Raw genomic sequence first — 26,481 nt, 5'->3', positions numbered from 1 at the left:
GAAAGCCTTGACTAGACGGACCTTTGTTGGCAAAGTAATGTCTCTGCTTTTCAATATGCTACCTAGGTTGGTCATAACTTTCCCTCCAAGGAGTAAGCGTCTTTTAATTTCATGGCTGCAATCACCATCTGCAGTGATTTTGGAGCCCAGAAATATAAAGTCAGCCACTGTTTCCCCATCTATTTCCCATGAAGTGATGGGACCAGATGCCATGATCTTCGTTTTCTGAATGTTGAGCTTTAAGCCAATTTTTTCACTCTTGTCTTTCACTTTCATCAAGAGGCTCTTTAGTTCTTCTTCACTTTCTGCCATAAGGGTGGTGTCATCTGCATATCTGAGGTTATTGATATTTCTCTCGGCAATCTTGAATCCAGCTTGTGCTTCCTCCAGCCCAGCGTTTCTCATGATGTACTCAGGTATATTTGTCTCCCTTAAAAACCAATGCTCAAAACTGGGTTTTACATTTAATATAAAAATTTTATCCTGCTGGGGGGAGGATGAATTGGGAAACTGGGATTGACATGTATATATACTATTGATACTATGTATAAAATAGATAAACTCTATCTATTTATAAATATATAGTTTATATGTATAAACTGATGAGAACCTACTGTATACCTCAGGGAACTCCACTCAGTGCTCTGTGGTTACCAAACTGGGAATGAAATCCAAAAAATAGGGGATATATGAATATATATAGCTGATTCACTTTGCTGTACAGTAGAAACTAAAAATTGTATAGCAACTATACTGCAATAAAAATTAATTTAAAAATTTAACCTGCTAAATGGGACTAATCTTTCCTGACAGTAAGGTCATAAAGAACTTTTAAAACAATAGGAATACTGTTTTAAGTAAAACCAAAAAATCGTAACCACATATTGAGTGTCGTAGGAACTCAAGTCTTAAATGATTTTCTCTTCATTCTGGGTTTCTGGTGGCTGTCAAAGCTGGTTGCATGTTAGGTAACATAATGTTAGTGTTAGACTTACGACTTAGTGCATTAACAACTACGACCAGTGTACCCATCTTTCCAGACTTTTCAATTTGCTTGAATGGCTTGCTAGCTGACCTCTTCATGCTGTCCTCGTTACTAATTTAAGTACAGCTGGCAAAGCGCATTAGCCTCCTGCACCAGCAGCGCCCAGAAAGAACCCTGTAGATGTGTAGCAGTAGCCAGGGGGCCCCTGATCCCCTAGGGACATTTCTTTTCACTGCCCTGTGGTGTATGGTCTGATTCTAAGCACCGGTGCAGAGCAGCCTCATGAGCAAAGGCTGGGGAAGAGATCAAGATTTACAGGGTTTGCTCCTGCGTTTGAGCAGATTTCTTAACAGCTATTGTGTATCAGCAAAATTCAGTAGTTTAAATCATCCCCATTTAGTAATGAAACATTTTTATTGGGGCTTGAAAGTTTCCACTTGCTCATGCTCAGTTCATGCATCTATCCAACTCCGCATCCACTTTTTTTCTTTTTAAAATGTTTTAAAAACTGTTTCTATTTATTTGTTGGGTTTTCAGTTGCAGCCTGCAGGATTTCTGTTGCAGCACCTGGGCTCTTTCATTGTGTTGCGTGGCCTCTTTGTTGGGGCAAACAGGCTTCTCTCTAGTTGTGGCATGGGCCCAGGAGTTATAACACACAGGTTTAGTTGGCCCATGTCATGTGGGATCTTAGTTCCCCAACCAGGGATTGAAACTGCCCCCCCCCCCGCCCCCCGCTGCATTGGAAAATGGATTATTAACCACTGGACCAGGGAAGTCCCTCCCCAACCAATTTCGATGACTTTCCTCCTCTATTACCTCCATGGCTATTTTTGTTTATTTTGTTCTATCTACTTTCAATTTCAGAAAAATATATATAAAATAACATTACCACCTTAAGCATTTTTAGAGCTTCCCCAGTAGCTCAGCAGTAAAGAATCTGCCTGCAATGCAAGAGCCACAGGAGACATGGGTTCAATCCTTGGGTCTGGAAGTTCCCCTGGAGGAGAGCATGGCAACCCACTCCAATATTCTTGCCTGGAGAATTCCATAGATAGAGGAGCCCGGCAGGTTACAGTCCATAGGATCGCAAAGGGTCAGACACGACTGAAGCGACTGAGCACACATGTACACACGCAAGCATTTTTAAGTATGCTGCTCAGTGGTGTTAAGGACATTCATATTACTGTGCAACTAACCTCCAAAGTCTGTCAACTTGCAGAAGGAAAACTCTACACCCATTAATCAACAATTCTCCATTCATCCACCTGCCCTTACATCCAATCCCACTCCTGGCATCCACCATTCTACTTTCTGTCTCTATGAAATTGACTGTGTCATTTAAGTAGAATCATAAGTGTTTGTCCTTTTGTGACTGGCTTACTTAGCATAATGTCCTCAAGATTCATCCATGTTGTAGTATGTGTCAGCGTTTCTTTCCTCTTTATGGTTAAATAATACTCGTTTGGATGCATATACAACATTTTGTTTATCCACTCACCCCTCGATGGACACTTGGGTTATGTCTCCCTTTTAGTTATTGGAAATAATGCTGCTATGAATGTGTGTACAAAAATCTCTTCAAGACCCTGCTTTCAGTTCTTTGCGGTACATACGCAAAAGTGGAATGGCTGGATCATAAGAAAATTTTATTTTTAATTTTCAATTAATTTATTTTTATTTATTTATTTATTTTTCTTCGGCTCCCGTTTGGGTCCAGCTTGGGGATTCTGGATAGCGCCCCAACTGCTTGGACAGCTATGCAGCTGGCTCAGTCCGCGGAGGCCGGGCCCTCGTTGCTAGGAGACCAGGAATCCACGCAGCTTCCTGAAGGCTGGTAATGGAGCGAGTCTGGTCCCTGGGCGAGCTCACCCCAGGGCCACCCAGCCCTATGGCTGAGCGGGAGAGTCTGACAACAATGGGAACCAAATCCAGCCTGTGGAGACCCCATCCGGCCCCTAGGCGGGGAGGTGAAAAAACCTATTTTTAATTTTTTAAAGACCACTCTACCATTTCACGCCAGTCAGAATGGCTGCAATCCAAAAGTCTACAAGCAATAAATGCTGGAGAGGGTGTGGAGAAAAGGGAACCCTCTTACACTGTTGGTGGGAATGCAAACTAGTACAGCCACTATGGAGAACAGTGTGGAGATTCTTTAAAAAACTGAAAATAAAACTGCCATACGACCCAGCAATCCCACTGCTGGGCATACACACTGAGGAAACCAGAACTGAAAGAGACATGTGTACCCCAGTGTTCATCACAGCACTGTTTATAATAGCCAGGACATGGAAGCAACTTAGATGTCCATCAGCAGATGAATGGATAAGAAAGCTGTGGTACATATACACAATGGAGTATTATTCAGCATTAAAAAGAATACATTTGAATCAGTTCTAATGAGGTGGATGAAACTGGAGCCAATTATACAGTGTGAAGTAAGCCAGAAAGAAGAACACCAATACAGTATACTAATGCATATATATGGAATTTAGAAAGATGGTAACAATAACCCTGTATGCAAGACAGCAAAAGAGACACAAATGTATAGAACAGTCTTTTGGACTCTGTGGGAGAGAGAGTGGGGGATGATTTGGGAGAATGGCATTGAAACATGTATAATATCATAGAAGAAACGAATCGCCAGTCCAGGTTCGATGCAGGATACAGGATGCTTGGGGCTGGTGCACTGGGATGACCCAGAGGGATGGTATAGGGAGGGAGGTGATAGGGGGATTCAGGATTGGGAACATGTGTACACTCATGGCGGATTCATGTTGATGTATGGCAAAACCAATACAATATTGTAATGTAATTAGCCTCTAATTAAAATAAATAAATTTAAATTAAAAAAATAAAAAAATAAAGACCACTCTACTGCTTTCTGCAGCAGCTGTATGACTTTACATTCCTACCAACAATTCACAAGGGTTCCAATGTGTCCATGTCCTTGCCAACACTTGTTATTTTCTCTCTTTTCTCATAGTTGCTGTTGTGGACTGAACTATGCCCCCTCAAATTTAGTATGTTGAAGTCCCAGTCAGTATCTAAATGTAATCATATTTTGAGATAGGGCCTTAAGAGGTAATTAAATGAAAATGAAGCTGTTAAGGTGAGCCTCAAACCCATCTGACTAGTGTCCTCATAAGAAAAGGGGATTTGAAAAAAAAAAAAAGAAAGAAAAGGGGATTTGGTCATCCAGAGAGAAACCAAGAATGCGCACACACAGGGGAAAGGCCAGGTGAGGACACAGTGAAAAGGCTGCCATCTGCAAGCCACAGAGAGAGGCCCTGCAAGAATCCAAAGCTGCCAACACCTCGGGACTTCCAGCCTCCAGAAATGTGAGAAAACAAAGCTCTACTATTACAGCGCCCCAGCCTGTGGTATTTTCTCATGGCAGCCATAACAAGCTAATACAGTAGCCAGCCTAAGGGGTATGAGGTGGCCTCTCATTCTGGTTTTGATTTGCATTTCCCTAAAAATTATGGTGAGCATCTTTCTATATGCTTTTCTTGTTTGTGGCTTCTGTTGAGATTCTATCTATTCAAGTCCTCTGCTCATTTTTAAATTGAGTAGTTGGTTTCTTTGTTGTTGAGCTGTAGGAGTTCTTTGTATATTCTAGATGTCAACTCCTTACCAGATATAAGATTTATAAATATTTTCTTCCATTCCATGTTGAGCATCCTTCGGTGCATATAAATTTTTAATTTTGATGTCATCCAATTTACCTACTTTTACTTTTTTTTTTGCCTGTTTTTGGTGTTATGTCCAAGAAATAATTGCCAAACTCACTGTCAGGACGTTTTCCCCCTTTATTGACTTGAAAGAGTTTTACAGTTTTAGCTCTTATGCTTAGGTCTTTGAGGAGGTTTGACTTAAGTTTTGTATATGTTATAAGTAGTTCTTTTGCATGTACATATCCAGTTTTCCAGAGAAGGGCATGGCAACCCACTCTAGTATTCTTGCCTGGAGAACCCCATGGACAGAGGAGCCTGGCAGGATATGGTCCAGAGGGTTACAAAGAGTCAGACACAACTGAAGTGACTTAGCATGCACACGCATGCACATCCAGTTTTCCAAAGCTGTTTTTATGGCCAGTCTTCCCAAATTCACAGTGAGAAATCAACCCTTGGGAAATGCTCTAAACTGAGTCTGTAATTCTCTAAGAACAAAGTTTCTAGACTCCCGTTGGGTCCTTGCTATGACAATGCAAGGCTATAGAATTCAGGTTGGAAATATGACTTTCAGAAAGTACAGCTGCCATATAAAGACAAGAGCCAGTGCTTGGCCTGCCAAAGACACTTCGGGGGTGGGGTGGGAGTGGGCGTTGTTGTCTCCATCTCCCAGGATTCCTGGAGCTGTTTCCAGTATCCTCTATTGTCTCTAGGATTACTGCCTCTTAGGAAACCCTTAACATTTCACTCAACCTCACCTTCTGCCCTAGGATTCCTTCAGGAACTCACCGGGCACTCATAGCTGCACAACGCGAAAGCTCAGGGAGTCAGCCCCCATAGGCCCACCCTTGGAGTGAGAGGTAATTGTTAAGCCTTCTTCCTTTTGTCCTCTAGTTCAGGGGTCCCCAACCTCCCGGCCATGGACTGGTTCCTCCTGTCATATCAGAGGCGGCATTACATTACAATAATCACGATAGTGTGATCACTCACCTAGAGCCAGACATCCTGGAATGTGAAGTCAAGTGGGCCTTAGAAAGCATCACTACAAACAAAGCTAGTGGAGGTAATGGAATTCCAGTTGAGCTACTCCAAATCCTGAAAGATGATGCTGTGAAAGTGCTGCACTCAATATGCCAGCAAATTTGCAAAACTCAGCAGTGGCCACAGGACTGGAAAAGGGCAGTATTCATTCTAATCCCAAAGAAAGGCAATGCCAAAGTATGCTCAAACTATCACACAATTGCACTCTCACACGCTAGTAAAGTAATGCTCAAAATTCTCCAAGCCAGGCTTCAGCAATACATGAACCGTGAATTTCCAGATGTTCAAGCTGATTTTAGAAAAGGCAGAGGAACCAGAAATCAAATTGCCAACATCCGCTGGATCATGGAAAAAGCAAGAGAGTTCCAGAAAAACATCGATTTCTGCTTTATTGACTATGCCAAAGCCTTTGACTGTGTAGATCAAAAGAAACTGTGGAAAATTCTGAAAGAGATGGGAATACCAGAGCACCTGACCTGCCTCTTGAGAAACCTGTATGCAGGTCAGGAAGCAACAGTTAGAACTGGACATGGAACAACAGACTGGTTCCAAATAGGAAAAGGAGTACGTCAAGGCTGTATATTGTCACCTTGCTTATTTAACTTAGATGCAGAGTACATCATGAGAAACGCTGGGCTGGAAGAAGCACAAGCTGGAATCAAGATTGCTGGGAGAAATATCAATAACCTCAGGTATGCAGATAACACCACCCTTATGTCAGAAAATGAAGAGGAACTCAAAAGCCTGTTGATGAAAGTGAAAGAGGAGAGTGAAAAAGTTGGCTTAAAGCTCAACATTCAGAAAACGAAGATCATGGCATCTGGTCCCATTACTTCATGGGAAATAGATGGGGAAACAGTGGAAACAGTGTCAGACGTTATTTTTTGGGGCTCCAAAATCACTACAGATGGTGATTGCAGCCATGAAATTAAAAGACACTTACTCCTTGGAAGGAAAGTTATGACCAACCTAGATAGCATATTCAAAAGCAGAGACATTACTTTGCCAACAAAGGTCCGTCTAGTCAAGGCTATGTTTTTCCAGTGGTCATGTATGGATGTGAGAGTTGGACTGTGAAGATGGCTGAGCACCAAAGAATTGATGCTTTTGAACTGTGGTATTGGAGAAGACTCTTGAGAGTCCCTTGGACTGCAAGGAGCTCCAACCAGTCCATTCTGAAGGAGATCAGTCCTGGGTGTTCTTTGGAAGGAATGATGCTAAAGCTGAAACTCCAGTACTTGGGCCACCTCATGAGAAGAGTTGACTCATTGGAAAAGACTCTGATGCTGGGAGGGATTGGGGGCAGGAGGAGAAGGGGATGACAGAGGATGAGATGGCTGGATGGCATCACCAACTCGATGGACATGAGTTTGAGACAGGGAGGCCTGGCGTGCTGTGATTCATGGGGTCGCAAAGAGTCGGACACGACTGAATGACTGAAGTGAACTGAACTAAAAGTGCATAATAAACGCAATGCACTTGAATCATCCCCAAACCACCCTTCACCCACATCTGTGGAAAACTGTCTTCCACGAAACTGATCCTTGGTACCAAAAAGGCTGGGGACTGCTGCTCTAGTCAGTTCTCAGGTCATTTCATAGGATCCAGGAAGAATCCAGCACCATCATCCGTCAAGGGGCCAACTTGACAATTATCCTTATTTTTCTTCCCCTCCCTCTCGGTTTGACTTCTTCTGTCTGCCATGCTTCTTCATGGAATCTCCATTCTCAAATAATCTGCCATCACTCAAACATTTGTCTCAGCCTCTGGTTTCAGGGGAACCCAGGTTAGGACAAACATTCTAGAGTTTCAGAGAACATTGAAAGAGTGAAGTCGTTCAGTTGTGTCTGACTCTTTGCTACCCTATGGATTGTAGCCTGCTAGGCTCCTCTGTCCATGGGATTTTCCAGGCAAGAATACTAGAGTGGGTTGCCATTTCCTTCTCCAGGGGATCTTCCTGACCCAGGGATCAAACCCAGGTCTCCTGTACTGCAGGCAGACTCTTTATTGTCTGAGCCACCAAGGGCTCCCCATAAAATGTCTACCCACCCACATGGATGGCCTTCCGGCTTGTTTCTTTGGCTAAAAAGGAACAGAAGGAACCAGTAAAGGTCATGGAGGATATAGAGATACTCATATTCTGTGAGTAGTGATTGAACTTCCTTGTATCTCAATTGTTTTATCACCAGTGGAGATGAACCCAACTCAAAATCTTCCAAGCAACTGCTTCCAAATGCCAGGAATAGGGAGGAGGGGGAAAAAAAAGCCATCAACAACGTGGTGACTCACTTCTCATTAGGCCGTTTGTTCTACGTTGCAAGATTCTCAGTGTTGCACTTCAACCAGGAAGCTGGCCCCTATGGACTTCTTGCTAAAGCAGAGTGGGTGGCAGTTCCCTGGTGAGTTAAACAGATGTACTGAGTGACACAGAGTTTCACTTCATGGTAGGACCAGTAGGGATGAGAACATGGGTCCCTGGAGAGGATCTCTGAGCAGGAAGCAGGAAACCCAGTGTCTATTCAGCTCTGTCATTGAGACAAATGACAGCTATTGGCTCTCCCAGAAGCTACCTGCCTCCACGAGCTTACCTAGGAAGCAGGTCCCTGGTTTTGGTCTCAGTTGGGTTTCCTGGAGCTGCAGCTGGACAGGTGAAGAAAGGAGACTCCAAGAGGGGACCTTTCATAAAGTCAGGCTCTGGAAACAAATACAATAATAACCTTAAGCCTGCTGTGCACAGAGATAAAGGCAGAGACTGCCATCAGATCACTTATGAGAAGGATCAGACTAAGGCAAAGTTCATAAGACAAAGCTAGAGCTGTTCTACTGAGAAGTTTGTACAGAGGGCAGGTACCATTTGCGGAATTCTGCAGCCACAGCTCTGGGTGGGTAAGGACCTGGGAAGGACATCTAGAGACTTCAGACACCCTGTCATTTAGATCCCTGGACTCTTTTGTTACTCAAAGTGGAGTCTGCAAACTAACAGTCTCGGCATCACCTAGAAGCTGGTTAGACCTCTCTAGTCAGAGTCTGCGTTTTTAAATAAGATCCCTCATTGATTTCCGCACACGTTGAAGTTTCAGAGGGGGTGTCAATGAGTCAGTTGTGTTAGCATGGGTTTCCTGGTTGTCTCTGATCCATGTGGCTCAAAGGTTTTCAACAGGGAGGGTACAACTCCCTTGGGGAGCGCCCACTGGGAAGCTGGTGGGGGAATAGTGGTTGTCATAATGACTGGCACCTCCTGGCATTCAGTGAGCAGGTGCCAGGGATGCCAAACATCCTGCAGTGTGTGGGATGGTCCCTCAGGGCAAAAGTATTGTCCCGCCCAAATGCCAATGATATTCCTGACGAGAAACATGTTGGCTATTACTTAATCCGTAAAACAAGTGTTTAGACTAGATGAATTCCAATGTTCCTCCCAGCTCTTTGAGTCTTTTATTCTACCACTGTTTTTTACACCAATTTAGAAAGTTCTCAGCACTACCTTTCCCTCCTAATTATGGCTGTTCTAAGCCCAAGTCATTTTCATTTAGACAATCCCATGGAACCGGTCACAGAGAATAACCTTAATGAACATAATTCGTAGCAGTCCTTGTTGCATATAACATGTCCATTCTGGTTAGAGTTCAAAGAGTCATTCTAGTCAATTGAATGAATTTGTCATTGTGATGCTGGTAATACAAAAGAGTCTGGAAACACTGCAGTCAGCAAAGTCATACTAGATAGCAGCGGGGGCGGTGAGATTTGTAGCTGAAGTGCCTCTCTCCCCCTTGCCACAACCTCTGCCCTGTGTGGATTAAGCAGGAAGGGGAATGCTGGAGGAGATGCAGTTGCCAACTGTTTAACGTAGTCTCCAAACAGAGAGCAGCAGGCAAGAGACAAATGGACGGTCACAAGCAGGGTCTGGCAAAGCTGACTTCACGGAGAACTTTCTGAATATGTGTGCCTGGTGGAGGAGATGATGTAAGATCGGATGCGGCAGAAGCAGAGGAAAATCTTCTATGTAAATAAGTGGGCTTATTTACTCAAAATAAGTGAGTAAATAAGTGGGCTCCTTTTGGGTGTGGTGCTCTGATATTTGGAAATGAAAACATGACTTAATTGCCATTTCTTCCACTGTAGTGCAGTCAGGACAAAGGGAAGAATCTAATGAAAAATGTGGGGAATCCCTTGGTGGTCCAGTGGTTAAGTCTCCACATTTTCAACACGGTGGGTGTTGGTTGGTCCCTGGTCAAGGAACCAGCTCGCACATGAAAGTGCAAAACATTAGTCACTCAGTCGTGTCTGACCCCATGGACTGTAGCTGGCCAGGGTCCTCTGTCCATAGGATTTTCCTCGCAAGAATACTGGAGTGGGTTGCCATTTCCTTCTCTGGGGGATCTTCCTCACCCAGGAATCGAACCCAGGTCTTCTGCATCACAGGCAGATTCTTGACCCTCTGAGCCATCAGGGAAGCCCCACCCATACTATAATCAATACACACTGCAGGTGACTAGGTTAAGAAATGAAGGTCTGTTCAGTCCTCGAGGAGATGACTTTCCTAGGATCGTGTGTCCTGGGGGTCTGGGTAGTAGTGTTTGCCAATACACTCACATTGTCCTCTGACTTCAGAAATGAATGGTGTGGATGAAAGCACAGCCTTTTGATAATTGGTGCCTGCACAAAGCTCCTCTATACATGTGGGTGGCTGGCTGCTGAGTTAAACAAACAACAGAGACAGTGTTGGAGACTGGAATTTTATCTGCGGCTTAGATTTTGTGTCAATCAATAGGGTACTAATTATGACCCCAATGTAGCCCTGGTTAGCAATAGAATGTTTTTTTTGATGTGATTGGGAAAAGCAGATAGTTAATAACGGCAGTTAAAAATATTTTTTCAAAAACATGCATTAACATTTTACAGTGAAATGTGTAAGTGCACAGGATGTGAACATGCTTAATACTGTCCATGTTTTGAATTTGCTGACTTGGAAGATGCACAACCAGATCTTTCCATAAAATATACATGTAACACATTTGCTATGATATCCAGTTTCAGTTTCTTTAAAGTGGAAGGAGAACCAAAGACATTTATGAAACAATCTTGGTGCAGATTCTAGACTTTCGCTTACTGTTTGCTAATCTCTTACAGGGGGCTTTTCTGGTGGCTCAGTGGTGAAGAATCCGCCTACAAGGCAGAAGATACAGGAGACCTGGGTTCAATCCCTGGGTGGGGAAGACCCCCTGAAGAAGGGCATGGTAAACCCACTTCAGTATTCTTGCCTGGAGAATGCCATGGACAGAGGAGCTTGGAGGCCTACAGTCCATGGTGTTCAAAGAGTTGAACACAGCTGAAGAGACTGAACATGCATGCATGCGATATCTTATGGTGGTCTTGTCAACTATTATTACACGTATGAAAAGGATCTAACCAAGAATTGCCAATTTCATTTTCATAAAAACAATGACTATTTTTCTTTTTGTTCACATCTATTAGTTTGCATTGCTGTGCATGCTAAGTCGCTGCAGTCATGTCCAACTCTTTGCAACCCTATGAACTGTAGCCTGCCAGGCTTCTCTGTCCAAGGGATTCTCTAGCAAGAATACTGGAGTGAATTGCCATGCCCTCCTCCAGGATATCTTTCCAACCCAGGGATAGAACCTGTGTCACCCACGTCTCCTGCAGTGCAGGCAAGTTCTTTACCACTAAGCCACCAGTTTGTATGACATTCAGTTCAATTCAGTTCAGTCGCTCACTCGTGTCCAACTCTTTGCCACCCCATGAATCGCAGCACACCAGGCCTCCCTGTCCATCACCAACTCCCGGAGTTCACTCAGACTCACGTCCATTGAGTCAGTGATGCCATCCAGCCATCTCATCCTCTATTGTCCTCTTCTCCTCCTGCCCCTAATCCCTCCCAGCATCAGACTCTTTTCCAATGCGTCAACTCTTCTGCTGGGAGCCGGCATATTGCATATTGAGTGAGGATCTGTAATAGCTCAACTGGAATTCTATCACTGCCGGGAGCCAGCGTGAGGCACTCCGCCCATGACAAAGGTCATGAGGAAGGAGGCTCGGCATACGCAAAGGCGGGATCGAGCCTCAGGAGTCCCCCTGGAAATTCTCGAGCATCTACCCCCAAAACCAGAGTCTGCCTACTTTCTGCTTTGTGCTTTCACCTACACCTCTGACTTTACGGGAGGCTGTCTCCCACTACCTCTCTCTGAAAAAAGAGTTAGCTTACAGCTCCAGTTAATAATTCTTGGATGTGACAGTGTTTCAACCTACAAACTCCTTTGGAAATCCTCTAGCCTGCCTGAATGGGTTTTTCCGGCCACATGTGATTGTTCAGAGCCTCCCAACTGTGAGAGGCAGGAGATGTTCTAAACTGCCTAAACACAGATTCCTTTGAGTAGTTAAAAGATTGATTAGAAATTGTATTGGTGAAGGGTTTTTCACTTGTTGGGCCAATGTTTGCTGCTAAGTCTCCATACTCCTTACCTACTGTGTTCTTGGCAGTGTATTGATTGATATAATGGGTGTATAGAAATGTAAAATGCAGCTTTGTCCAATGCTTTTTGGAAGGCTGGCGCCTGACTTTGGAATAATCACCTTTAGAGAAAGATAAGTTTCTTAAAATGTTAACAGGCCTCCTGGCCAGAAGATGATGTCTATCACCTGAACTTTTGCATATGATAAGTTTACAGGAAAAAAGCCTGGCTTGCTGCATGACTCTACCCCTTCCCCCATTATCCTCTATGCATAACTTAAGGTATAAAAACTACTTTGGAAAATAAAGTGCGGGCCTTGTTCACTGAAACTTGGTCTCCCCATGTCACTCTCTCTCCCAAATTCCAGCTGAGTGTCCATCTGGAGCGCGGATGTCCTCTGCGACCATTTATTTGCCTGGGCTTCTAAGACCCACTCGAGAAGGTGTCTAAGGTGGGGCACCTTCCGCTATTCGAGAGGGCGCCTGCGGCCTCCGTGGTCAGAGCTAACCTGGTGTCACGGGTTATATTGATTTTCCGCGTAAACCAAGCCACTCAGCTTCTTTTCTCCACTGAATTTTCCTACTGAGCTATCCTTATTTCAGCCGCTTTTCTCCACTGAATTTCTTCACTGAGCTATCCTTATTCTATTACTCTTTGTATCCTTAATTAAAGTGTAATTAAGCAGTTATTCCCTGACCCTCGCCTAGCCGTCTCTCCTTCGAATACCCTGGCTCAGCCGGGGCTGGTCCCCGGCACTCTTCACATGAGGTGGCCAAAGTACTGGAGTTTCCACTTGAGAATCATTCCCTCCAAAGAAATCCCAGGGCTGATCTCCTTCAGAATTGACTGGTTGGATCTCCTTGCAGTCCAATGGGCTCTCAAGAGTCTTCTCCAACACCACAGTTCAAAAACACCAATTCTTCGGCGCTCAGCTTTCTTCACAGTCCAACTCTCACATCCATACATGACCACTGGAAAAACAACAGCCTTGACTAGACGGACCTTTGTTGGCTAAGTAATGTCTCTGCTTTTGAATATGCTATCTAGGTTGGTCATAACTTTCCCTCCAAGGAGTAAGCCTCTTTTAATTTCATGGCTGCAGTCACCATCTGCAGTGATTTTGGAGCCCCCCAAAAATAAAGTCTGACACTGTTTCCACTGTTTCCCCATCTATTTCCCATGAAGTGATGGCACCAGATGCCATGATCTTCATTTTCTGAATGTTGAGCTTTAAGCCAACTTTTTCACTCTCCTCTTTCACTTTCATCAACAGGCTTTTTAGTTCCTCTTCATTTTCTGCCATAAGGGTGGTGTCATCTGCATATCTGAGGTTATTGATATTTCTCCCAGCAATCTTGATTCCAGCTTGTGCATCTTCCAGCCCAGCGTTTCTCATGATGTACTCTGCATATAAGTTAAATAAGCAGGGTGACAATATACAGCCTTGACGTACTCCTTTTCCTATTTTGAACCAGTCTGTTGTTCCATGTCCAGTTCTAACTGTTGCTTCCTGATCTGCATACAGGTTTCTCAAGAGGCAGGTCAGGTGCTCTGGTATTCCCATCTCTTTCAGAATTTTCCAGTTTCTTGTGATCCACACAGTCAAAGGCTTTGGCATAGTCAAGAAAGCAGAAATTGATGTTTTTCTGGAACTCTCTTGCTTTTTCCATGATCCAGCAGATGTTGGCAATTTGATTTCTGGTTCCTCTGCCTTTTCTAAAATCAGCTTGAACATCTGGAAGTTCACAGTTCATGTATTGCTGAAGCCTGGCTTGGAGAATTTTGAGCATTACTTTACTAGCATGTGAGATGAGTACAATTGTGCGGTAGTTTGAGCATTCTTTGGCATTGCCTTTCTTTGGGATGGGAATGAAAACTGACCTTTTCCAGTCCTGTGGCCATTGCTGAGTTTTCCAAATTTGCTGGCATATTGAGTGCAGCACTTTCACAGCATCATCTTTTAGAATTTGAAATAGCTCAACTGGAATTCCATAACCTCCACTAGCTTTGTTTGTAGCGATGCTTCCTAAGGCCCACTTGACTTCACATTCCAGGATGTCTGGCTCTAGGTCAGTGATCACCCCATCGTGATTATCTGGGTCGTGAAGATCTTTTTTATATAGTTCTTCTGTGTATTCTTGCCACCTCTTCTTAATATCTTCTGCTTCTGTTAGGTCCCTACCATTTCTGTCCTTTATCGAGCTCATCTTTGCATGAAATGTTCCCTTGGTATCTCTAATTTTCTTGAAGAGATCTCTAGTCTTTCCCATGCTGTTGTTTTCCTCTATTTCTTTGCATTGATCGCTGAGGAAGGCTTTCCTATCTCTTCTTGCTATTCTTTGGAACTCTGCATTCAGATGCTTATATCTTTCCTTTCCTCCTTTCCTTTTCACTTCTCTTCTTTCACAGATATTTGTAAGGCCTCCTCAGACAGCCATTTTGCTTTTTTGCATTTCTTTTCCATGGGGATGGTCTTGATCCCTGTCTCCTGTACAATGTCAGTTCTTCAGGCACTCTATCTATCAGATCTAGGCCCTTAAATCTATTTCTCACTTCCACTGTATAATCATAAGGGATTTGATTTAGGTCATACCTGGATGGTCTAGTGGTTTTCCCTACTTTCTTCAATTTTAGTCTGAATTTGGCGATAAGCAGTTCATGATCTGAGCCACAGTCAGCTCCCGGTCTTGTTTTTGTTGACTGTATAGAGCTTCTCCATCTTTGGCTGCAAAGAATATAATCAATCTGATTTCTGTGTAGACCATCTGGTGATGTCCATGTGTAGAGTCTTCTCTTGTGTTGTTGGAAGAGGGTGTTTGCTATGACCAGTGCATTTTCTGGCAAAACTCTATTAGTCTTTGCCCTGCTTCATTCCGTACTCCAAGGCCAAATTTGCCTGTTACTCCAGGTGTTTCTTGACTTCCTACTTTTGTATTCCAGTACCCTATAAAGAAAAGGACATCTTTTTTGTGTGTTAGTTCTAAAAGGTCTTGTAGGTCTTCATGGAACCGTTCAACTTCAGCTTCTTCAGCGTTACTGGTTGGGGCATAGACTTGTATTACCATGATATTGAATGGTTTGCCTTGGAAATGAACAGAGATCATTCTGTCGTTTTTGAGATTGCATCCAAGTACTGCATTTCAGACTCTTTTGTTGACCATGATGGCCACTCCATTTCTTCTGAGGGATTCCTGCCTGCAGTAGTAGATATAATGGTCATCTGAGTTAAATTCACCCATTCCAGTCCATTTTAGTTCACTGATTCCTAGAATGTCTACATTCACTCTTGCCATCTCTTGTTTGACCACTTCCAATTTGCTTTGATTCATGGACCTAACATTCCAGGTTCCTATGCAGTATTGCTCTTTACAGCATCAGACCTTGCTTCTATCACCAGTCACATCCACAGCTGGGTATTGTTTTTGCTTTGGCTCCATCCCTTCTTTCTTTCTGGAGTTATTTCTCTACTGATCTCCAGTAGCATATTGGGCACCTACTGACCTGGGGATTTCCTCTTTCAGTATCCTATCATTTTGCCTTTTCATACTGTTCATGGGGTTCTCAAGGCAAGAATACTGAAGTGGTTTGCCATTCCCTTCTCCAGTGGACCACATTCTGTCAGAGCTCTCCACCATGCCCGCCCGTCTTGGGTGGCCCCACAGGGCATGGCTTAGTTTCATTGAGTTAGACAAGGCTGTGGTCCTAGTGTGATTAGTTTTCTGTGAGTATGGTTTCAGTGTGTCTGCCCTCCGATGCCCTCTTGCAACACCTACCATCTTACTTGGGTTTCTCTTACCTTGGACGTGGTATATCTCTTCACGGCTGCTCCAGCAAAGCGCAATCACTGCTTCTTACCTTGGACGAGGGGTATCTCCTCACCGCTGCCCCTCCCGACCTTGAATGTGGAATAGCTCCTCTAGGCCCTCCAGCGCCCACGCAGCCACCCCCCTTGGATGTGGGGTTGCTCCTCCCGGCTTCTACCCCTGACCTCGGACGTGGGGTAGCTCCTCTCGGCCGTGCTCTGCACGCCATTTTGTATGACATTAAATTATACAATTACAAGTTCAGTGGGGCATGAACAGGTTTGGAATCAACACAACTGACCATTCAACATGTGGAAATATGATTTTGGGGCATACTAGTGAATGGCCTTCTAGTCACAAGCATTTGTCCGGCCGTTTAAGTATATATGCTTTTTAAAAGGGAATGAAGAGGACTACTTAACCTGGAAAATAAGTTAAATGAAGGTATTTATTAATAAATAGCTACCTGTTAAGGACTGAATCTTTGTATCTCTCTCAAATTCCTATGTTGAAGCCCCAACCCCCAACTCGGCTGTATTTAGAATAAAGAAGTAATTAAAAGTTAAATTAAGTCTTAAGGGTAGGGAACTGATTTGACAGGATTAGTGTCCGTTTGAGAAGAGACAACAGAGAGAGCATGCACTCGCCACCAAAAAAAGCTTGGGCTCACTGTTTGGTGGTCTGCAGCAGGTCTGATCCGCTACAGCTTTCTGAATCCCGGTGAAGCCATTATATCTGAGAAGTATGCTCAGCAAATTGATGAGATGCACAAAAAAATCGCAATGCCTACAGCCAGCACTGGCCAACAGAAAGGGCCCAGCTCTTCTCTATGACAATGCCTGACCACATGTTGCGCAACCAGTGCTTCAGAAGTTGGGCGAGTTGGGCCATGAAGTTTTTCCTCATCTGCCATATTCTCCTAACCTCTCACCAACCAACCAACACTACTTCAAGTAACTTGACAACTTTTTGCATGGAAAATTCTTCCACAACCCACAGGATTCAGAAAATCCTTTCCAAGAGGGTGTCAAATCCCAAAGCACGGTGTTTTACATTACAGAAAGAAACAAACTTATTTCTCGTTGGCAAAAAAACGTTGATTATAATGGTTCCTATTTTGATCAATAAAGATGTGTTTGAGCCTAATTTTAATGATTTAAAATTCATGGTCTGAAACTGCAATTACTTTTGTACCAACCTAATAATACTATGCCTTTTGTCCTCAGAAACATTCTATAGCAAATTTGAATTGGGTCAATACAAATTTATTACAATTTCTGGAAAATTGACAAAGTGCAGAGCCTAAGTTAATGGATCCTGATAAACAGCATATCTGACTTTATTTAAAGCAAATATTGAAATGTATTAATAGGTTTAATCCTAATAATAAATTATTGAATCGTGAGTCTGAGTGAACTCCAGGAGTTGGTGATGGACAGGGAGGCCTGGCGTGCTGCAATTCATGGTGTCGCAAAGAGTCAGACACGAGTGAGCGACTGAACTGAACTGAACTTAAACCAGCGCCTGGACTTACCACTAAAAATAATCATAGACAGCACTTTACAGGTTAGCTTTTCTTCTTATAGTGTCTATATATAATTATATATTTATAGTATGCTGCTGCTGCTGCTGCTAGGTCACTTCAGTTATGTCCTACTCTGTGCGACCCCATAGATGGCAGCCCACCAGGCTCCCCCGTCCCTGGGATTCTCCAGGCAAGAACACTGGAGTGGGTTGCCATTTCCTTCTCCAATGCATGAAAGTGGAAAGTGAAAGTGAAGTCGCTCAGTAGTGTCTGACTCTTTGTGACCCCATGGACTGCAGCCTACCAGGCTCCTGTGTCCATGGGATTTCCCAGACAAGAATGCTGGAGGTGGGTTGCCAATACTCTATTATACAATATTATATATAGTAATATCATATATATATATATATGGGTTTCCCAGGCGGCTCAGTGTTAGAAGATCCCCTTGCCAATACAGGAGATGTGGGAGCTGCAGGTTCAGTCCCTAGGTCAGGAAGATCTGGGGAAAGAAATAGCAACCCATTCCAATATTCTTGCCTAGAGAATCTCATGGACAGAGGAGCCTGGTGTGCTGCAGTCCATGGGGCTGCAAAGAATCAGACACAACTGAGCAACAGATTATGCATGCACACACCATATATATATAGTTATTATATTACTAAGAGGAATATAAAAGAATTAGGAAAAAAGTCATGAAACTGTCATTATTTTAAACATATATGCTTCTCTACACAAAATAGAGAAGTGCGCATATATATATATATATATATATAAACAGATAAATGATTATGCAAACTGACTGCATTCCCCAAACCAGCAACAAATAGTTCAACATATAACTTTTAAATGTATCATTTGCAATATTAGGTTGGTGCAAACATAATTGTAGTTTCAGACCATGAATTTTAAATAATTATATTAATAGCAAAACAACATGTTTAAGTTATCTAGAAATAAATCTTTGACAAGTGTGTAAGATGTTCATAACAGAAAAAACTTTTTGAAAGCTATTAAAGAAATAAATATTCATGCATAGCATGGAATGTCTCAATAACATAAAGGTATCAGTTCTCCCAATAGATTTTTATTTTTGATGAAGTTAAACTGTATTACCCTGAAGTCCATGTAAATGATCAAAGGGCCAGGAATTGCCAACATAATTTTGAAGAACAACAAAAGAGATCCACTTTTAAAATATCATGCCTTTTGTATATCAAGTGAAAACTCTAATTTGAAAGGATGCATGCATCCCAATGTTCACAGCAGCACTATCCACAATAGCCAAGACTTGAATGCATTTTCAAAGTCCATTGATGGATGAAAGGATAAAGATGATACATATAATAACATTATTTCATTATTTGTCATGGCTGAGTAGTATTCCAGAATACTGGAATAGTCATATGGTTTGCTGCTGCTGCTGCTAAGTCGCGTCAGTTGTGTCCAACTCTGTGCGACCCCAGAGACGGCAGCCCTCCAGGCTTCTCTGTCCCTGGGATTCTCCAGGCAAGAACACTGGAGTGGGTTGCCATTTCCTTCTCCAATGCATGAAAGTGAAAAGTGAAAGTGAAGTTGCTCAGTCGTGCCCAACTCTTAGCGACCCCATGGACCGCAGCCCACCAGGGTCCTCCGTCCAGGGGATTTTCCAGGCAAGAGTACTGGAGCGGGGTGCCATCGCCTTCTCCGGTCATATGGTTTAACTTTCATCAAAAGTAAAAGTCTGTTGGGAGAACTGATATCTTTATGTTGTTGAGACTTCCCATGCATGAACATTTATTTCTTCAATAGCTTTTTAAAAATACTGGAATACTATATATTTTATTACATATATATGCATATATACATATATATATGACAGAATACTACTCAGTTATGAAAAATAATGAAATAATGCCATTTGCATTAACATGGGTGAATCTAGAACTTATCATAGTGATAATAAGTGAAGTCAGAAAGAGAAAGGCAAATACCATATGATATCACATATATAGAATCTAAAATATTGCTATAATACAAATGAACTTATTTACAGAACAGACTCACAGATATAGAAAAGAAACTTATGATTACCAAAGGAGAAAGAGGGTAAGGAAGTGATAAATCAGGAGTTTGGGATTAGCAGATGCACACTGCTAAGTCACTTCAGTCGTGTCTAACTCTGTGAGACCCCATAGACACCAGCCCACCAGGATCCCCCGTCCCTGGGATCCTCCAGGCAAGAACACTGGAGTGGGCTGCCATTTCCTTCTCCAATGCATGAAAGTGAAAAGTGAAAGTGAAGTTGCTCAGTCATGTCCGACTCCTAGCGACCCCATGGACTGCAGCCCACCGGCTCTTCAGTCCAAGGGATTTTTCAGGCAAGAGTACTGGAGTGGGGTGCCACTGCCTTCTCCAGATACACACTACTATATATAAAATAGATAAACAGCAAGTTCCTACTGTATAACATAGGGAGTTATATTCAATATCCTATAGTAAACCATGATGAAAAGGAAACAATATATGTATAACAGAATCACTTTGCTGCATACCAGAAACTAACACAATGTCGTAAATCAACTATAGTTCAACAAATATTTTTTAATTAAAACAATATCATGCATCTTGTATCTTAAAGCTATTAATTTTGTACTTAAAGCTTAAAGGACACTGTAGTTTATGACAGAGTAGGTTAGCACAGGAGAGAACAGCTAGACTGATGAACAGCATATAGACAGATTCACATATAAGGAAGCTTCTTATCTACCAGAAGAGGCATTGACTCCTGGGGACACAGAATGCTGGAGGAGCTGGTTGTCCATGCTAAAAATTTATATTTAAATCTTTAATTCATATCATTCCACATAACAGATTTCAAGTGAATAAAAGATGTAAATGTGAACAGAAAAACTTTAAAAGTTTTAAAAGAAACTATAGGAAAATAACTTTATGATCTTAGATTAGGAAAGGATGATTTCAGGCAAGATTTTAAAACTATATATCATAAAGGATAAGATTCATAAACTAGAATGATTAAGATTTAAAACTTCTGTATATCAAAAGATGCCATAAATGAAACAAAGATAAACCTCAAACTGAAGGAATTTATTTTAAGGCATATACTTGATAAAGGATTGGTGTTTAAAACATGTAAACAGTCCTACAAATCAATTTTTGTAAAAGATAAATGTTTTAATAGAAGATCAAAGGGCAGGACAGAGGGTCATTTCATGGAATAAGAAACTTGAATGTAAAATAAATACAGGAAAAGACATTCAAGCTTATTGGTGATTGACAAATAAATGTAAATTTAAAAAGTGAGATTCTGTCTTCTACCTACCATGGACTAAAACTGGAGAAAACACAGAATAGAAGGTCAATACCTGGGGAATTATTAAGTAGTGGCCATACATATCCTAGATGTTTAATGTTAAAAACTGGCAAGAATATTTGAAATTCTGCAGTCTTAATATTTAAGGAATGATTAAAAAAGTTTATAGAAATCTCTGACCTTGGCAGACTAAAGCTCAGAAAGGAATAGATACTATAGGCAGGTGGTACTGATGAAAGGAGCCATAAGCAGGACGATGGAAAACTGTTTTGTTATTTGAACCAGCTTTCCAGTTAACGCCAATGTAAATGGTGTGTGTGTGCGTGTGTGCGCGTGTGCATGCGTGTGTGTGTGTGTGTGTGTGTGTGTGCTCAAGCACTAAGTCACTTCAATCGTGTCCAACTCTTTGTGACCCTATGGACTGTAGCCCACCAGGATCCTCTGTCCATGGGATTCTCCAGGCAAGAATACTGGAGTGGGTTGCCATATGCTCCTTCAGGGTATCTTCCAGACCCAGGCATCAAACCTGCATCTCTTATGTCTCCTGCTTTGACAGTGGGTTCTTTACCTCTGGCACCACCTGGGAAGCCTGTAAATGATAGTAAGTATAAATTTAATATAAATACAAAGTTAAATCTATACTTAGCTAAATTTTAAATTAATTAATTTGGCTACACTGGGTCTTAGTTGCAGCATGTGAGATTGAGTACCTCACCCAGGGATCAAACCTGGACCCACTCTGCATTGGGAGTGCAGAGGTTTAACCACTAGGTCACCAAGAATTCCCATAACTAAATATTAATGTAAACAAGGCATTTTAAAAACCAAAATATTTATAATGTTAAAAAGGGTGGAGACAATTTAAAATTGGAGGAACTGAACTATATTTTATTTCCTAGCTGCATATATACCATGTTTCCTTCTTCTATATGTCCACACAGCAGCTGGTCCTACTTGTAACACATAGTGAGGGGAATAATAAACAGTTAATCGTTCCGTTGGTAATAATGGTAGCTTGGCATTTAACATCCTCCTCAGTATAGTCCATCTTATCTTTCCTGAATTATCTGCTACTGCTTTCTCTTGCACTTTGTATACCAACAAAACAGAATTGTTTCTTTTCCTCTAAATCCACTACTGTACCTTTAGCCGTGTGTCTACCCCTAAAAACACCATCCACTTCATTAGTGGCTATCAAATTTCTGCTCATCCTTTAGGGCCCAGCTCCAATGTCCTCTCTTTCATGAGGCTTTCTTTGATCAATCCCAGCCTCTGCTGTGCAAATTTGAGGTGCCTGTCTCTTTCTACTTTATCCTACAGTTATCTATGCTCATATTATAGCTCCCTCTACTAGACTGTGTCTTCCTTATACAGTAGCCCAGACTTTTTCATGTTAGATTGCCCATGGTGCCTGGCAGAAAACCCAGGACTACAAGTATTTAAAAACTGTGAATTAATGTATTGGATGACAGTGGTTTTTTTTTTTTTTTTTGTCTTTATCACAGTACCAAAATCAAGGTAAAATAAATTAATATAACACTGCTAATAGAAAAGAACTTGGCCACATCAAAGAGACCTTAGTTATAATTATACCTCGCAGAATTATTTCTCAAAATTCCCCAGAATTCAATTTCATTCCTTCATCAAGAAAACTCTTGGTTAAACATAATCTCTACACATGCACAGACTTGCATCATACCTGCATGCTGTAAGCCTGGATCATATCAATCACCAAGGGAAGTAAGTTCTCCAGGCAGTCAGCTCCAGACCTCCCTTAAAACCTCCCTTCCCCTGAAGCTTTCCAAACAAAGTTTACACATATTACCGGAGGGAGAGGAAGGTATTTCCTTAAGAAATCAGTCAAAAAAAAAAAAGTTGACGTGAAACCAAAACAGTGTATATTTCTCCCATGCTAGAAGTGGCTGACATGATATCTTACTATGTTTTATGAATTTTGCTGTAAGAGTTTATGGAAATACATGCTGAATTAAATTAGGACATCATTCATATCTGCCCCTTGAGAGATCTTATGAATGCACAACTTTTTTCTTCAAATACTTGAGTTAAATTCTGGCTTACAAGTTAAAGCAGTTTGACAGAACCATTTATTCTGAAAGACCAGTCTGCTGTCCTTTAATGAATTACTTCATTGTATTCAGAAATTAATAAAGTGATGTCATTAAATTATGAAATGTGCTCTTAAAATTCATCACCTAGTTATTTAGGAATTAAAGGCAGCACTCACTTGGCACACTATACATGCAGACACATGTGCAAGCATACATGTACACATATGCATATATGCAATACATTCACATATACACCACACATAGCCCCCCACGCATCTACTCCTACACAGTTATACCACCCACATATACCTTGTACTAGGAGGCCAAATTATTTCACATAGAAAAATAATAACTACAGTGAAAAAGTACAAAAGTAAGAACTGTGCCTATGTGAATTTTGGTATACAGGTTTTTGAGTTAGCAATTTATCCCCTACATCATCAAAACATCTCAAGTTAGTATAAAGGATAGATAAAATAGGAAGAAAATATTTGATTAATACAAAAAAATCCAGTAAAAGAAGAGCAGAGCACACAGAACAAGTAGAAAACAAATACTAAGATGATGGACTTAAAATCATGTCAGTAATCACATTAAATGTAAGAGGACTAAGCATCCCAACTAAAAGAAATCAGTATCTTAAAACAGAGCCTCAAAATATGTATAGCAAAACTTAACAGAATTATAATGATAAAATGACAAAGTTCATGTTAAAATGGTCTGCCGTCTCTGCTGGTCTGATTCTCCTGGATTCTTGCTCATGTGTCTTCGTCCACTCATTTTCCTCAGAAATGTATCACAAGGAATTATTTGAGGTCTTTTTTTTTTTGAAAGTATTTCAATGCATATACAGTAAAAGGATTCAGATGAGCAACTTCTTGAGCCACAAAGCCATGGACCCAGAGGAGTGACCCAGGGACAGAATAAAACAAATGGTTTATGACAGAGGTCACTATTACACTCTAATTACAAACTGATCGTTGTGCCACAGGACTCCCAGGAGAGGCAACAACCCTGAGACCTCTAGTGCCAGTTTCTTCTCTCTGCCTGGGTATGTCACACTTTCCCCACCTTTCCTCACTACACCCTAAGACTCAGATAGAGTCTCTAAGAGGAGAACAAACGAGCAGAGGCCAAGGAATGACTATCAAGGAGTGGTAGCGACATGTAGGATTAACAGCAGTCTTGAAAGAAGATTACCAGATTTGCTATAAATAATACTTTGTTGTGGAGAAAATATATAGGAGTAAAAGTGAAAAAAAGACACTTATTGAAGCAGGGCAATGGGACCATTGGCACTTATTATACTTTATTTATTGCAAATATATGTGTTTGGAGAATTTTGAAATTCTCTGAAATAAAATTACAAAAGCATCAATAGATGGCTTTAACAACACATGATATAAAGTAAACTGGAAGATATATTGGAAAAAATGATATGGAATGTAGCAAAGGGAAGATAAAAGGAAGTTGAGAGATCAGAGCAGGACCAAGGATAAAAACCAAGGAAAAGGAGTTGGAGAGGAAAAGGGTGGTAAAAGGTTGAGTGGTCCTGAGAATTGATTTAGAAGGGATAATGTGTGCTTTAAGTTTTGTAGACACTCAATATGAACAAATTCATAACCTTTCCTTAATGTCTCTGATGAAAGGGGAGTATGTGATTTGGGGCATATATGGTTCCTGGGGGCTTCCCTGGTGGCTCAGATGGTAAAGAATTTGCTTGCAATGCAGGAGACCTGGGTTTGCTCCCTGGGTTGGGAAGATCCCCTGGAGGACAGTATGGCAACACACTCCAGTGTTCTTCCCTGGAGAATCCCCATGAACAGAGGAGCCTGGTGGGCTCGACTCCATGGGGGTCGACTAAGCACAGCACAGCACATGGTTCCTGGCAACCACCATCACCTCCAACAAGGTCCTAGTTGGCAGGCAGGCTTGCACCATCGTGGTGACGCATAGCTACTTTCTAAGGGGATGTGGATGGCTCTGACCTCTTTCTTTATTTTCAACCTCTTCACGTGGAGACTCAGAGCAGAAGTGAAAATAACTAAATATGCAGTGCTTTCAGATATTCAAGGTGAATGTTATTTTTCTTTAAAAAGTTGATCAAGGACTTTCCTGGTGGTCCATTTGTTAGGAATCTATCTGCCGATACAGTGGACACAGGTTCAATGCCTGGTCCGGGAACTAAGATCCTATAGAAGGGCAACTAAGCCCATGCACCGCAACTAGTGATCCCATACTCCAGAGTCTTGAGCCCCTATATGCCCCTCAAGAGAAGCCCCTGCAAGGGGAGAAGCATGTGCACCGCAACTAGAGAGCAGCCTTCGATCACCGCAACCAAGAAAGCCTCCACATGGCAAAGAAGACTAAAAGCAGCCAAAAAATAAATAGATAAATCTATTTTTTTTTTAAAAAGTGGACCAGAGTTATCACCATTAGGTCACAAATATGCTACATTTTTAGCTGACTTGGGGTAAGTCTTCTGTAAACAAACAAAAAATCCTTAACTTTAAAATGTCAACAGCAATGCAGAAAAATATTTTTAAGAACATGATAAACAACTGGAAAACATGAGTATTATATTACAGTACACATATTTGTGAAGAAAAAATAGGTAGTTATATTTGATACTAATTTTAATATTAAGAATATTCATTTTTAATGTCTTAATAAATTTTATTTTTTAGGGTAGCTTTAGGTTTACAGAAAAACTGCAGAGAAAGTAACTCTTGCATAAAGTCTCACCTGTGATTAACACATTGCATTAGTGTGAAGCATTTGTTAACATTGGTGGACCAATATTTATACATTATTATTAACCTAAGTCCATAGTTTACATTAGGGCTCATTCTCTGTGTTGTCAGTTGCATGGGTTTTGATAAATGCATAAGCTCATGAATCCATTATTATGGTATTGTATAGAATAGTTTCATGGTCCCCAAAATGCCCCAGATTCCACGTACTCAAATTTCCCTCCCTTTGCCCAAACCTCTGGCAATCACTGATGTTCCTATCATCTCTATTGTTGTTCAGTTGCTAAGTCATGTCCAACTCTTTGTGACCCCGTTGACTGCAGCAAGCCAGGCTTCCCTGTCCTTCACTATCTCCCAAAGTTTTCTCAAACTCACATCCATTGACTCAATGATGCCATCCAATCATATCATCCTTTGTTCCCTCTTCTCCTGCCCTCAATCTTTTCCAGCATCAGGGTCTTTTCCAGTGAGTCAGCTCTTCATCAGGTGGCCAAAGTATTGGAGCTTCAGCTTCAGCATCAGTCCTTCCAATGAATATTCAGGGTTGATTTCCTTTAGGATTACTGGTTTGATCTCCTTGCTATCAAGGACTCTCAAGAGTCTTCTTCAGCATCACAGTTCAAAAGCATCAATTCTTCAGTGCTCAGCCTTCTCTATGGTCCAACTCTCATATCCATACAAGGCTATTGGACTATATTGTCTATATAGTCTCTCCTTTTTCAGATAGCTGATATTTGGAATCATACCATGCATTTCTCTCTTCAGGGCACCATAAGAAGATAACACAATCTGGGTGGCTTAAACAGCAACTGTTTTTTCCTCACAGTTTTGGGGGCCAGAAGGCCAATATCAAAGTG

General features: G+C 41.7%; 1 protein-coding gene across 1 annotated transcript in view; it reads right to left on the bottom strand.

The window, feature by feature from the left end:
• Positions 1-8,369: 8,369 nt before the first annotated feature.
• Positions 8,370-26,481, bottom strand: part of SNAP91 (synaptosome associated protein 91) — a 239,691-nt gene continuing 221,579 nt past the window's right edge. The window contains exons 29-30 of the mRNA XM_044924466.2: positions 21,371-21,391; positions 8,370-8,391 (exon numbers count right to left, since the gene is read on the bottom strand). Of these exons, the coding sequence (XP_044780401.2) occupies positions 8,385-8,391; positions 21,371-21,391 (28 nt within the window). The 3' untranslated portion in view covers positions 8,370-8,384. The remainder of the gene's footprint in view (positions 8,392-21,370; positions 21,392-26,481) is intronic.

Source organism: Bubalus bubalis, chromosome 10, assembly GCF_019923935.1.
Source record: "Bubalus bubalis isolate 160015118507 breed Murrah chromosome 10, NDDB_SH_1, whole genome shotgun sequence".
NCBI lineage: Eukaryota > Metazoa > Chordata > Mammalia > Artiodactyla > Bovidae > Bubalus > Bubalus bubalis.
This window is presented reverse-complemented; position numbering and strand designations above follow the sequence as displayed.